This window comes from Mesoplodon bidens, assembly GCF_964165515.1.
Source record: "Mesoplodon bidens genome assembly, chromosome: 12".
Lineage (NCBI taxonomy): Eukaryota > Metazoa > Chordata > Mammalia > Artiodactyla > Ziphiidae > Mesoplodon > Mesoplodon bidens.
In genome coordinates this window covers 36,592,676-36,608,578 of record NC_138168.1, presented here as the reverse complement: position 1 = coordinate 36,608,578, position 15,903 = coordinate 36,592,676, and the positions used below count along the sequence as shown (strand labels likewise).

The window sequence follows — 15,903 nt, the reverse complement described above, 5'->3', positions numbered from 1 at the left end:
TATTCATTCATCCATTCATAGACACTTAGGTTGTTTCCATATTCTGGCTATTGTAAACAATGCTGCAATGAACATGGGGGTGCATATATCTTTTCAAATCAGTGGTTTTGTTTTCTTCTAATAAATACTGGCTTTGTTTCAGTACTTGCAGCACTGTGGTAGGGAATGAGCTAGAATGGGGAAATATTTATAGCAGGGAGACCAGTTACAATGCTTTTTAACAATAAGGCAAAGACACATAGGACCTTAACAGATGCAAGGGGAATGGAAGGAAGCCAAAGGTGAGGGACATTCCTGATATTAGTAAGAAGAAATATTAAACCATTGTTAAGATCTTGAACAGAGAGATCATGATGAAAATGATGAAATGAATTCACTAAATCTTACCAGTTGGTACTTTAAGAAATTTGTTTCTCTTCAGCCAACATTTCCACTTACATAGGTAGGAGTTTGAGAATATGGTGATGTTTTGCTCAGTTCCACAACTGTATTAGGCCTCTGGATTAGGTACAAAATTTCATTTGGGAAAATGACTACAAAATTAATGAGATAGTCTTACAGTACCACATATTTTCCATAGTAAACAGATCACAGATTAGCATTGTGGAATCCTACAATGAGATAGACTTTACATGTACTCTAGTCCAACCTTCTTGTTTGGTATTGAAGAAATGGAGGCTGGAAACTTAAAGTGACTTGTCCTGTATCCCATAACTACTTTGTGATAAAGCTAGAACTTAAAAACATAAGTTTTGTGAATTACTACTCTTTATGTCTTTGGAGGGAGAAGAATCATGGTGTATAACTGTAGATATATTCATTTTTCTTATATCACAAGAATGGAGGCAATTAATGTGATAGAAAGAGCTTTGACTTGGAATCAGAACACTGATTCTTGTCTCAGCACTGCTTTTTAGAAACTGTGTGACCTTGATCGCTTCACCTCTCTTGGCTTCACTTTCTTCATCTGGAAAGTGAGTAATAGCCTACCTCCTTCACAGGGTCATGTTGGGAATCAAGTACACGAATTAAAGCCTCTCTAAGTTTTGTATTAATTATGAAAAACTTAATTAACGTTATTAGTGAGCTGTTATTCTTGTACTCCTTTCCAGTTGCTTTACTGGTCTATACCATCCTAAAGACTCTAGTCTAGGGCATTTTCTGGCGGTACAGTGGTTAGGACTGCACGCTTTCACTGCCAAGGGTGCAAGTTCAATCTATGGTCAGGGAACTAAGATCCCACAGGCTGCATGTCCCAGCCAAAAAAAAAAAAAAAGACTCTAGTTTAGAGACTTAGAACCTAATCATTTCTGTCAGCTTGTCTGATCAGCAAACAAGGGAATAATTCTCTGAGGCAAATTGAGTTCTTTTGCAAATTGTAGTTCTTTATTGAATCCACAGATACACTGAATTTTGTGTGTGCGTCTTCTTTTCTTAATTAAAAATTTTTTTAACTTTTCATTTTCAAACAATTTGAGATTTTTTTAAATTGCAAGAATAGTACAAACAGGCACTGTGTACCCTTTATCCAGCTTCCTCGAGTGTTAACATCTTACATGACTATAGTACAGTTATCCAAACCAGGAAATTTACATTTATGCAATACTGTTAAGTAATCTACAGCCTTCATTCACATTTCATCAGTATTTCCACTAATGTCCCTTTTCTGCTGAAGACCCAATTTAATAGTATCCTGCATTCCATTTAGTTGTTCTGCCTCCTTAATTCATTTCAATCTGTGCCATTTCCTCAGTCTTTCTTTGTCTCTCATAACCTTGACATTTCAGAGGAACCCTGGCCAATTATTTTGTAGAACATCCTTCAGTTTGGGTTTGTCTGAAGTTTTCTCATCCCTGAATTCAAGTTCTGCCTTTTGGGGCAAGAAGACTGTAGAAGTGATGGTGTGCTCTTTTCAGTGCATAATATTAGGAAGTTCTTCTCTAGAGATCCCTTCTGTATTTAAAATATCACTTGTCTGTGAAAGACCCAAAATAAGTTACTCCAGCTGTTCCCCATCCCAAGTTACAGTCTCATTTCTCTACCTGCCTTCTGAATGTTGCCACATGGACTTCCCACCATCATTTCAAATTCAGCATGTCTAAAACTGAATCAGATATCAAAATTTTGCTCTAATATCACTTTCTTACCTTTGTTAATGTTATCACTCTGCATCTACTTATGTTGACTTCAAATCTCAAATTTCCTTTTTAATTTTTCTCCTCCCTTAATTTCCTTAGTTCTTTACCTGCTTAATCTTCTTTTAGTCTATCCTCAATCTAGCCTGATTTGCAAACTGTCCGAGAATACTTATCAGAAATTAAAGGTATTGGAGACGGGAACTAGATAAGTTGTGCTTAGTAGACATAGAATAAGTGTTGACATCTGAACAAAGGCTTGAAAGAAGTAAGAAGGTTGACCCCATGAATATCTAGCGAACAACATTTCAGGCCAAGGGAACGGGAGAAGTTCTAAAGCAGGCACATCTGGTGTGTTGAAGGCGCAACAAGAAGAAGGTGTAGCTGAAGTGGAATAAGCGTGGGGAGGAGAGTAGTAGGAGATAAAGCTAGAGATGTGGGCGGTCAGTGGTCATACTGGTCATGTGGGAGCTTAGACACCATGGTAGGGACTTTGATTTTTATTCTGGGTGACATGAGAACCATTGTAGGTTTTCAATCAGAGGGCCGGCAGAATCTGTTCATACCGTTAAAGAGGCCAATTATAATCATAAATGTTATAAATAATTTAAACTTCCCTATTGAAAGACAGAAATTCTCAGATTTATTTTTTTAAATCCCACTAAAAATGATTTATAAGCAACATATCAAATCAAAATGATATAGAAAAGTAGAAAATTGGGCATTGAAAGAAAACCTGAAGGAGAGTACCAAAGAGAAACCAATAGCTACAGAATTAAAATCAGACAAAATGAAATTCAAGGCAATAAAGATTAAAAAGGACAATGAAGAATGGTTATATTGATAACAAGTACAATCACTAAAAGTTATAGTAGATTATAAATTTTTAGATAACTAGAAATATAGCATCAAAATATATAAAGCAAAACCAATAGAAATCTAAGATGTTAACTAAATTATAGTCATGTTGAGAGACTTTAACACATATCCCTCAAAAATCAGCATGTCAGGGCTTCCCTGGTGGCGCAGTGGTTGAGAGTCCACCTGCCGATGCAGGGGACACGGGTTCGTGCCCCGGTCCGGGAAGATCCCACATGCCGCGGAGCAGCTGGGCCCGTGAGCCATGGCCGCTGAGCCTGCGCGTCCGGAGCCTGTGCTCCGCAGTGGGAGAGGCCACAGCAGTGAGAGGCCCACATACCACAAAAAAAAAAAAAAAAAAAAAAATCAGCATGTCAAAGAGATATAAAGTATTTCATAAAATAAAAGATTTGAATAACAATATCCTTGAATATGTGTATGTGTTTGTAGTACCCCCTAAAAAGAATATGCCGTACTTAAAAACACTAATGGAATTTTAGTTATAAAAATATACCATGTACTAGGCTACGAAGAGCAACTCACTGTATTTCAGAATGTAGAGATCATAAGGCTACATTCTCACAGTGTAATGCAATAAAACCAGAAATAAACAAGAGAAAGGATGGCAAAAAAATCTAACTGCTTGGCATTTAACTACTTTTATTCTAGTGAAAGATGAAAATTTTTTTTAAATAGGTATAGGCTAGAACTATACAAAAATAAAAGTGTTTTAGAACAAAACCTATGAATTTTAATCAACACACAATTCCAAGGAACATTCATATCTTTAGGGCACCTACAGGAAAGCGTGAATGCTTGAAAATAATTAAATATCCGTCTCGAGAAACTAGAAGAACATTAGCAAAAACAAATACAAGAAGAATATATAAAAATTGAAGTTAATAAAATGGGAGACAAAAACTACACTAATATTATTTATTATTGTATCTGCTGTATTTGAGATGCTGTTTCAAGAGCCTAACTCATTTAGTACTGTTATGACCCCCATTTTATAAATGAAGAAACTGAAACACAGGGAGATTAAGCAACTTGCCCACAATCAGGCAGGTCTGAGTGACAGAGGCAGAACTACTGATAGAATCCAGGCATTCTGGTTCCAGAGGCCACATTCTTCATCCCTGAGCCCATTATCAGGTCCAGAATTCAAATATCCATACTTTCTATCCAGATCTCTTTTCAGGGCTCTGATGGAAAATGTGTTCTCTTTAGAAACCATACCATACTAATTCTGAATGTCTAATACTTTTGTTCGTTTGATGCAAAAAATAAAATTGTCATTTTTAATATCTATACCTTTACATCTGGATAAAAATGGGAAAACCTGCCTAAATAAAGTTTAACAAGTTACATATTTTACTTAGTCTGCTATAGCATGCCCTGCAATTTTCTTTCTGATTGGCCCTTATATCTTTTTATTATTGTCTGTGTTAAAATCACCTATACACAAAGCTAGAAGCAAAGAAAGGCACAGGAAATTTGTACACTTTTTCTACTTATTTGTAGATCTAGTAAAAGCTTTAAGAAACCTAAAATCATTGTCTCAAATGAAGAGCTTGTGTTATATGTAGTTTTAATATATACTTCATGCTTCCTGTCATTCAGTGCCATAAATTGAGATTTGACTTTTCTTTGGGTGGGAGGGTCTTGTATACACACATATGTGCATGCATGTATGTGTAACAAGGAAAAACTGAAGTTTACTTAAAATACAAAGGGCAAAGACCACTCTCAAAATACAGTCACATATAGGTAAATAAATATGACCCAATTCTCCAACCCCCTTCATTTAATCATATTACTGTAAAGTGTCCCCCCAACGCCACCACCAAAAGTAAAATTTATGTTCAGAAAGATTTCAGTTCCTGGTTGTTCTCTGTATGTCTGTGTATATCCTTAAGTTTTTGATATGCATGTATATGCAAATATATGTATGCTTATAAAGATACATATTTATATGTGTAAATATATATGTAGACACACATATATACATTAGTTCATTCAAATATATATAAACACATGCATTGGTGCATCATGAAATCTAATATATTTCAAATTGAGTTCTGGATTCAATTTGTATGTTCAATTTTACTCTCTGTTTTCCCCTGAGAAAGCTTCTAAATAATTCTAGGGCAAAAAAATGTTGTGGTAGTTTCAGCTGTCCCTGCAACCACTTTCATTATTTGTGTCATTATTACTGCTGCATAATCTGAACATAAAAAAACATGGTGCTGTAACAAATGACTTCCCAGTACTGACAGTTATAGCAGCAGCATTTCAATACGGATGAAAAATTTCCCAGCGAGGTCTCTGGCCAGGTTTACATAAACCAAACAGGAAATAGCTGCCACTATTCACATTAAATCCAAACTGTTTGGTGTAACTTTATCTATGTTTTACATTACAATAAAATCTCTTTCATTTTCAGCTGGTGAAATTGCGTCCTTATTAACGTTGGAAAAAGATAACTTGAAGTTTCTTGTGTGGTATTCTTGTTTGTCCTTTGATAAGATCTTTTAGAGATAATTTTTTAAAAGTTGTTTTACTTTTGGACTGTTTAAATTTAATGAACTTTGTAAAATTTTATGATAGGGAGAGGTTTGTTTATAATTTCTTCCCAATGGACTGCTAATAGAAGTTAGCTTGTCTAGCCCATGTGCTAGATGCTGTCAGTATCAAACTGCCTTTGACTTTCACACCTCTCAGGGGACTAGTAATTGTTGTGTTCAAACAGCCTGTAATTGTGATCCCGCTGGCTTTCTCAGTATGCTTCTGGCTATTAGAATCATTAAACAACTCAGCACCTGTTAACAGCATTGTAAATATTCAACCCTGCTTGTGTGCAGGTTGAATCCAATATAGAGAAATCTTACAGAGCTCAGCCTCATAAATTAGAGCCTCTGACAAGTCAATTATTGTGAAACTCGGTTTCTCTGTGAAATAAATGAAATAGCATGCTGACAAAAAGGTAGGCTGTCTGTTTATGGCAAAGAGAAGATAATGACTTGACGATTCAATGCAGTGAGCGTGAAACTACATTGTATCCTTTATCCATAATTAAACAGTTTATAATATTTCTGTTTTAATAACCAGTAAATTATAAATTTTCTACTGTGGAGAGTGCAACATGAAAACAGACCTTTTTACTTAGCAGTTGCATGCTTTTTTCAAGTTAGTAAAATAATTATTGAAATTAATGATATGTAATTTTTTAAGCTAAATGCTTATAATTATTTAGGCTAGAAATTGCACAGTGGCTGAAAAGTTTACATGTTAGAAGCAAAGGCCATATAATGCTACTAATGAAGATCATGTAAATATAAACTCCATCCTTTATTCACAAAAAAAAGTGTTAGAATATATTCTTTCTCAGAATTTTCTGGGACCTAAAAAATAGTTCCATTTACACATAGTTTTATTACTTTATAGTGTCTTGTAAATTTACATCTAATTAAGATGTAGCAGTATACTTTCTTAAGGATTAGAAAATATTTATGTCACCTTAGAATCTCAGTTCAGATATTAACAAAGAATAATATTTGGTATAAATCAGTGAAGTCATAACCACTAACAAAAATAGATGCATTTTAGTATTTGTGTTGGCTGCACAGGAGAAAAGTTTTTTAATGATTGAGATTTTACTATTATATTCAAGAATGTAATATTTTAACTAGCCCTCTCTATTTTTAAAGTTGTCACTTTTAAAAAATAAAGTTATCACATATGCCAGAATATCTGAAGAAAACAATTTTAGGGATTTTTAAAATTCTAGATTACACCCCCCAGATGTAATAAGGATAAAAGTTTTGATATTGAATAAATTGAATGTCAATTCGCTTACTTAAATTGAGTTTTTCATTTCTCATATGCAGGTCAGTAAGAATGTTGGTGAGCATATTGGAAAAGAACAAGTATATTAAGAAATAATCAATGGAAGTTTTTTAAGTTATTCTGCTCAAAAAATGCATTAATTTTTAGCAAGTTAGATTATGATATTTTAGTGTAGTCATCAGATAATTTGTTGCAGTCTCAGAGCCATGATTTTACTTGACTTTTTTTTCTTTTTTACAATTCACTGTAAATGTTTAAAAAATATTTACCCTGACTGTACTTTCTCTGGATAAAAGCCACAAAGTAGTCTAAAAATTTTTTCCAATAGATGTAAATGAACAAACTTCAGAAGGGATATTAGCCCATCAAAATATATCTTGTAAATACATAAAACAGTGAGTAAAATAATTATTGAAAGAAGAACCTATAATTTTTGGAGAAAAGTTTTTATCATTAATGGTTTTAAGTATTATTTGTAAGTGTACCAAATTATTCATTTAAGCATAATATGGTAATGTTGGCATTCCAGTTATATTTATATGGGAATGGCTTGTAGTGATCCATAGCAGCAACCATGAGATTTTTTGTTTTCAAATGGCCTAAGAAATTTATAGATAAAAATGGAATCATAACTTTTTGTTTTTCATGGTAATATTATTTTCATAATGTCTTCCTTCTGTAATTTTAATTGCATAAAAAATAGCTTGATTCTTGCTCTACAGATAGTACTACTTATTCAGTGTCCTGGGCACATTTTCACTGTTTTTCTTCCATTTGGATATAACTTTATCAACCATATATTAGTCCGGACAGCTGAAAATCATGTTGGAAAATTTATAGGCTTAGCAAGCCAAAAGAATGTGAAATATAAAGTAAGCACTTACATTGCAGAAAGTTTGGCTGATAAATTTCATTTGTTGGGGGAAAAAATGAAAGACAAAAAAATATTGTTGATTTGAAACAGCTTTGGGGATCTCTCTTTTATGGAGCCTTGAATGTTCAGAATTTTTATTTTCACCTCTAATGCAGAATAAATTATTCTAACTATATACTCCTTCTCAGTCACAATTCAGGATAAAGGAAATATTTTCTAATGGTTTCTAATGCTGGTTTTTCACTTCACATATGCCTGGTTAGATAAAAGTCTGTGCATTTTGTTTAAAGTAACAACAGCACTGATCTGTCTAGTATTTGTTCATTGATAAATATTGCTTTATTTTGGTTTATGAAAAGAACTTTTCCAGGAAGGGCAATAATTTCTCTACAGACTAAAATTTAAAGTAACTAATTCTCTTTTATGAGAATTAAAATCCTCAGCATATAACTATGATTTACAGTTATTTTCCCAAATAAATAACCTATTATTAATCCATACTCAGTGGAAACTCATATATTTGGTTGTACCTAGACTTTTGGGCTAACTTCTCTTTCTAGTGAAAATATATCCTGCCATGATTTAAGTCCTGCTTTTTCTGTTTTTAAATAAATTTTTATAGTATTGACCCCAAATCTTTCCCTTGGAAGAAAGAAAAAAAAAAAATCACCATGCTTGGGAGGCCTTTAGACCTCTCCCACTGGAGATTGTTAACACTTTCTTCCTTAGGCTGTGACCACCCCTTCCTACTCCCGTATAGATATAAATCCCTTGTGCTGGGTTTCAGTGATGAGAGTCTGTTCTCTGAGGCCACTTTCCACTCCTGTTCTTTGCCTTGGGTAGAGTTAGGGCATGTAATTCTCCATGCTGACTAGTGGACAGGGTTCACACAACAGGAATTAGCAATCTGCCATGACTGTGGAGGCAGTCCCTCACCTCTTGGATCTTCTCCCAGACACGGATTCCTAGTGATCTTAGGGATTTGCCAAAAATCTCTTGGAGTTACAGGGAGGAGCATTCAGGTGAATTGCATGTCCTTAGGTTTTTTACTCAGAAGATATATAGAGCTGAACCTATGTGTTTTCTGTATAGGTAAGCTTACTTACAATGCTTATTTTTGTTAGCCTGATGATGTTCCTTCTAATCTTTAGAATATTTACTCCTTAAGCATTAGGGGAACAATTGACTAAATTTCCTAAAAGAACTCATCTGCCACCCAAATCAATTGTTCTTTGAGTTTTTTAATGTTACTGAGGATGAGAGTTTACATAAAAAAGGGAATTATATATTTATATATAATATGCTTCTCACTTTTTCTAAATCTAGTATATAAGTTTAGTTTGCTGTAGATGTGTAAACTGAAATAATGTCAGTTTTAACACTGGAAAATTAGTATCTTTAATGTGCTGCTGAATTTTATCTGCTTATCTTACATATTTTTAACACATTGCCATTGTTCGTCGGTGTCAATAAACCTCAGTATGGGGATTTTGATCTGTGAAATGGAAATGGTAATTGCAATTGCTTTATTCCTTTGATTTGCTATAAATGGATTTTTTTTGAAATCCTGAAAAGAACGAGGTGAAATTGAAGTGATGGTTTTAATAGGAAATATTTTGAAACAAATAATGACCTTGCTTGTTTTCTAGCTACTACAATTTGAGTGATGTGAGCCATGATTCTGTGAACAAGTTTCTGTCCAATCTGGTTGAGAAGTCCCTGGTTGAATTGGAACATTCCTACTGTATTGAGATGGGAGAGGTACGACTTGGTCATACACATTCCAACTGAAAAGATGGCCCAGCTTTTTAACAATAGGGCTTTTGCTTCTAATGATAACCAAAAATTGTAATGAAACAGTTGGAATAACAACCTACAGTATGAATTATTAATTTTATGAATATACACTTCGATTGTACTTTTTATTTATGTTATTTTATATTTCTTTTGAAACAGGATAATCGGACCATTGAACCACTGACGTATGGCCGGATTGCCTCTTATTACTATTTAAAGCACCAAACAGTTAAAATGTTCAAGGAGCGTTTGAAACCTGAATGTGGTACTGAAGAATTGCTTTCAATTCTGAGTGTGAGTTTCATGATATTATTGCATTGTTTTTAATACAAAGAGATTATATTTTATATATTTCATACCTTCACTTTTAATTTGGGTCTTAATTTGTTGCCATCTAGTTCCTCTTGAAATTTGGCAGAAACTGTTTATAAAGTTCTTTCTTCTGTCAAACACGATCACTACAAAGCAAATCTAGACTAAATTCCCCATAGATAAGATGACCATGTAATTTATCATCCAAACTTTGGTTAGTCCGAGAATGGAATGGGGCACTATTGATATTTAAGCCAGGATAATAGGTATAAACTGGGCTCTCCTCAGCAGCCAGGTGATCTCCCTAGCCTTCAATGTAATAACCTCTCTGGATTATAGTTGAAAGCTTTTCTTATTGATTTTTTTGGGTAATTCTTGTTGGAACTATGATGTTGCTGATGTTTCTTAATATAAGGATCTACTTGATTAAGTTCTCTTAGAATTAAATGCCAGAAAAGTTAACTCCTCCCATTCCCCCCTTCCAAAAAAAATATACAATCAGATTTATCACATGGTAAAAAACTATACTATGTTCATTTTGCTTTTTTGCCGAGAAGCTAAGAGCTAAGTTTAATATTGAAGTTAAAATTACTATTAGGAGTATCTTCTCCACTTCCTTCCTGCATATTATATATGCATTATTTTGTTGTTATTGTTGACTTTAAGTGTAATAATTTACCATGAAACTTTGTTGGCACATTAATCAGGATATATGTTATAAGTAAGTACTGTATTTTTTTTTTTACCCCTCAGGTGTGTTGGTACTTTTTTTAAAGTTAAGACCCATTGGGCTATTATGTCTTTAAGGTCCTTCTCTTATAAATTCACTGATTCTGCTGTAGTTCACTTACTTATTAGCTTTTTCTCTACCTCTCCTATTGCTTTATCATTCTCAATAGACATCAGTATCCCATTCACAGTTTTCCAATTTTTCAGTGGTTTCCCTTTGAGAAACTAGTGTAGAGATTTTGTGTGTGGCATAGGGCCAAAAACATTGTAATGAGTCAGAAAATATTTGTTCATGAATTGATGGATGGGTGGATGGATCCTGTATAAATCAGTTTTCTATTGTTTGCTCTATGGAAATGAGTAGAAGATTAAAGTATATGAGGCAGCTTTCAAGGAAATGATTTTGCTGTCAAATTAACAATTCATTTCTCAGGTAAGAATATTTTTTAAAAGTTAAGAATCTCTTTTAGGTTTCTAAGAATGAGGTTTTTATCATTTCCTAGACAGATATTCATAAAAACAGGATTTTTCTGGGGGGAAGACAGTAAAATAATGGTTAGTTAATTTCAGCAAGCATCTTAAACTAGTATCTGTTAGATTTAGGAATATAATGTTTCTTTCAGATTTACCTACCTTGATATATTTACCTAATTTAGTATTTTAAAGTACTTGGGAACACATAATAACAGCTAATACCTTTGAGCACTTTTCATGTGACAGGCACTATTCTAGGAACTTTACATGGATAAACTCATTTAATCCTAACAAAGCCACTCATATGATATTGATAACATCCCATTATTATTCCTATTTTAAAGAGTAACCAACTTGTCCAAGGCTGCACATCAAGTGAGTAGTTTGAAGTCTAGCACCTTAGTATGCATTCGTAGCCACTGCACTGTGCTGCCTCTCATGCCCCTCCCTCCCTCCCTCCCTCTCTCTCTCTCTCTCTCTCACACACACACACACACACACACACACACACACAGAGTGAGCTGGAAAATACCGAGTTGGGAGGTTCAAAGTATGTCTAGACTAGATGCACATTGTTCGTAAAAGTTTGTGAAAACCATATGCCTATTCCACCCTACTAAAAAAAAAACCCAAATGTATATAGTACCAAGGGAATGCAATCATTTTTCTCTTCAGTCTTTTCCATAAAAAGGCACTGATAGAGCAAGAGGTCTGTTCACATCTTTTCAGTAGCCTGTCTCTTTCCAGCATCACACTGCCTAAAACCAGTTAATACTGATCTCATGGTATATCTTTATTAAAATAAAGTCAACTCTTGTGAATAAAAAAAAAAAAACCATCTGCAGATATACAGAAGGTAAACTACAGTATATTTACATAGATTTTGTTCTGCATACTCCCTTAATGATTTCTACGGCAACAATGATATCTCTTCATCCTATGGTGTCTAGTCCATGAAACTCTCAGCTTTTGCTACGTAGTGTCTAAGTCTGTAATATCTAAGTGAGACCTCTTTTTGAGGGAGGACACTGGGATATTAGACGTATAGGACTCATGGATAAGGAGATCTGCAGGTACCACGGTTTTGCTAATTTCTTATCTAGAAATTCTCTATGTACTAGAGAACATATGTGTAACTAACAGAGAAACATTAAATAATAAAGCAGGATTGTGTTTGAAGTAATTATAATACAATTTCTAGAAATCATTCTTTCACTGAAAAGTGTTTTTAAGTATTATTTTGTGATCACACCAGAGAGTCCTAAATGACTCACATAGCTTCGTTATCTTCTCTGCTCTTACCTCCAAAACTGCATATTAATCTCCTTGTGGTTTTGAAACAAGGAGATACAACTGGTCAAGCAGGAGCTATAGAGAAGAGGATGACAAGCACAACAGGGCAAAGAAAAGTAGTGTGTGTGAAAGACCTCGTTCCACTACCATTGCTTTTGTTTTTATGTTTAATAATGTCACATTATGTTTTCGAACAATGCAGTATTATAACTTATTTACTGTCAGCATCTCCTTTTACTAAGATACAGTGACTGATGTTTCTGAAGTCATTTTCAAACTTTTTTATTTTTATAATTTATTACTTTTTTTTTTTTTTTTTTGCGGTACGCGGGCCTCTCACTGTTGCTGCCTCTCCCATTGTGGAGCACAGGCTCCGGACGCGCAGGCTCAGCGGCCATGGCTCACGGGCCCAGCCGCTCCGTGGCACGCGGGATCCTCCCGGACCGGAGCACGAACCCGTGTCCCCTGCATCGTCAGGCGGACTCTCAACCACTGCGCTACCAGGGAAGCCCAATTGATTACTTATTTTTAAGAGGAATTTTTAGTATTCCCGAAAAGATCACAACTAAAAAGCTTCTAATCTCTTGAGTATTATTTTGAATTCACTATAATATTTCATCAATTTAATTTTGGCAGTGAATAAAGTTTTCTCATTATTTCTTAGGCTACATATTGTATTTAACTTTTGGTATTTATTGTCTTTGGTATTAATGATAGTATAGAAATTATGTTCATGAAGATTTTTATTTTAGGTGTTCTGAATATGTTGCAGTGTGATTATTGTTGGCACAGAGAAAACAAACTAGAAGATAACCATAGAATGAAAAAAGGATATTAAAACATTCACTGGGGCTTCCCTGGTGGCACAGTGGCTGAGAGTCCGCCTGCCGATGCAGGGGACACGGGTTCGTGCCCCGGTCCGGGAAGATCCCGCATGCCGCGGAGCGGCTAGGCCCGTGAGCCATGGCCACTGAGCCGACGTGTCCGGAGCCTGTGCTCCGCAGCGGCAGAGGCCACAACAGTGAGAGGCTCGCGTACCGCAAAAAAAAAAAAAAAAAAAAAAAAAAAAAAAATTCATTGACTTTCATCAAGCATTTAAAAATACATAAACTTTTAAGTAGGGATACAATTTTATTGCCTTTCAAAACTAAAAAGAGAAAGCCATATAATCAGGTCATTTCATGGTATGCTTCCTTTCACAGTGTTTTTGGCCCTTCAGGCTTCCCTCTTCCACAGTGTTCCATAGCAGAAGGTTGTCAGGTTTGGTTAAAAAAAAATTCCATACATTAGGTACATGTATACCCTAACTTTTGAATTCTATCCTTTTTGTTCTTTTCCTCTATCAGTAGGCTTGTTGGGGTCAGCCTGGTATTTTGCAGAATAGTATTTATTATATTGACAGTATCACCCTTTTGACAAAGGATGGAGGCAACAGGAAATTTCTGAGTTTAATATAAAGATGAAAACTAAACTCTTCCAAATAGTAAGGAGGTAAGCTAAATGGAGTTGTCTTAAGAAATATCTTAAGCATATGATGAAGTATGTATAATTTAGATGTTTTATCCTTGATATGTTATTCTACATGTGTCCATATTAAATTCCATCAGTCACATTTCTACCCACAGACCATATATTGATTCATCCAAAAAATGTTTACTTTGTGCCTACAGTGTGTAAGGTTCATTCTAGGGGCATGATATAGAATAGTGAACATTAGTGGCAAACTGTATGTGTGTGTGTGTGTGTGTGTGTGTGTGTCTTTGTTAATGCACAGATAATCTATGGGCCATGGTAATAAACTATGAAAGACTTGGGTGTTGCACCTGACCGAGGTCACCAGCACAGTGTGTCGCTCCAAGAATCATAGCAGAATGTTGCCCACCATCAAAAAGAGTCTCTAAAAACAAAACAGGATATAGTATTCTTCCTTCGTGTTAATCTTCCCTGTGCACAAGGTTTGCTATATACATTTCTGCTGACCCTACATCAAAAGAACATCATGGAGAAAGTTTGAATGGGCCCAAGGGAGCCACTCAAATGATGGGAGGTAGGTGATTGGGGCATTGCAGTCTGCAGAGGCAGAGGATATGAATCAGGTAACAGATATTAAAATCATGGACCTTATGAATGGAGGCCCTCTTTAGATCATGAACACAAGTAACCTTTTTAATTAATAGGAAGTTCCATCTGATCCTGAAAGTAATAAACTCAGAGAATTTATTACTTCACTTGATGAATATAATGTAGGCCAAAAATATATAGATTCAAAAAGGGCTAGAAAGAATTTATGAATGATTAAACTACTAATGAATTGTGCGTGTCATATTTGGTGTGGTAGATGCTGATCATTCTGTTACAGACCAAGGAGACAGGGATGAGGATTAGATGAAAGTGTGTCATCTGTATGGTATTTTTCTCTTGGTCCACTAGATACTTGGAATATTTTTTTTAAACATCTCTATTGGAGTATAATTGCTTTACAATGTTGTGTTAGTTTCTGCTGTATAACAAAGTGAATCAGCTATATGTATATATATATATCCCCATATCCCCTCCCTCTTGCGTCTCCATCCCTCCCACCCTCCCTATGCCACGCCTCTAGGTGGTCATAAAGCACTGAGCTGATCTCCCTGTGCTATGCGGCTGCTTCCCACTAGCTATCTGTTTTACATTTGGTAGTATGTATATGTCCATGCCACTCTCTCACTTCATCCCAGCTTACCCTTCCCCCTCCCCGTGTCCTCAAGTCCATTCTCTATGTCTCCGTCTTTATTCCTGTCCTGCCCCTAGGTTCTTCAGAACCTTTTCTTTTTCTCAGATGATACTTGGAATATTTTTTATCCTTCAGAATATAGGGAGTGGGGGGGTGTTATTTGATTTTCTAAATGTGACAGTCTATTATACTTCCAGGAACTAATTCCTGTTGATTATTACTCCATTATAGGTAAATCTTTATTTCAGTCAACACCAAAAAAGAAAACACACTTCCACTAATTTTTTTCTCTCTGCTAACACCTCTTGAGATTTCCGTTTTCACTTACTCATCTTCTTCTTAAGAAACTGAGCTGTTTCTAGCTTACATTTTTAGATGTCATTGTCTTTAAATGATAGTAAAGTATTCTAGGTGTAAGACTGAAGATTGTATTAAAACTATTTCTCTTCACTTATTCTATGACAGCAACCCATTTATTTAAATCTAGTCTTTTCAATATATTCATTAAAAAATAATAATAACTACCTTTTATGGAGCACCTACTATATGCCAGGCACTTAATATACATTATTTATAATCCTCAAACAACACTTCATGGTAAATGTTAATATATAGAAAATGAAACTGAGGTTTGATGAGGTTGTTTAAGTTTTCCCAGGTTCCATACGAAGTAGCTCTTTAGAACTCTCTTCCCTATTCCTTACTTCCTCTCCTAGATACATTTATCCTTATCCTATGACTTAATTCCAAATGTAAAAAGGTTTTTAAGTATTGAAATGTAATGGTATATACTTTTTAAAAGTCAGTTAAGAAGCAGAGTTGCTTTTAAAATTATGTGTGACCTTGTGACTTAGAATTACAGGTTTTAA

General features: G+C 34.7%; 1 protein-coding gene across 1 annotated transcript in view; it reads left to right on the top strand.

The window, feature by feature from the left end:
• The window catches only part of ASCC3 (activating signal cointegrator 1 complex subunit 3), a 325,470-nt gene that overhangs the window by 238,647 nt on the left and 70,920 nt on the right, over positions 1-15,903 (top strand). The window contains exons 35-36 of the mRNA XM_081251559.1: positions 9,366-9,477; positions 9,673-9,807. Coding sequence (XP_081107685.1) covers positions 9,366-9,477; positions 9,673-9,807 — 247 coding nt within the window. The remainder of the gene's footprint in view (positions 1-9,365; positions 9,478-9,672; positions 9,808-15,903) is intronic.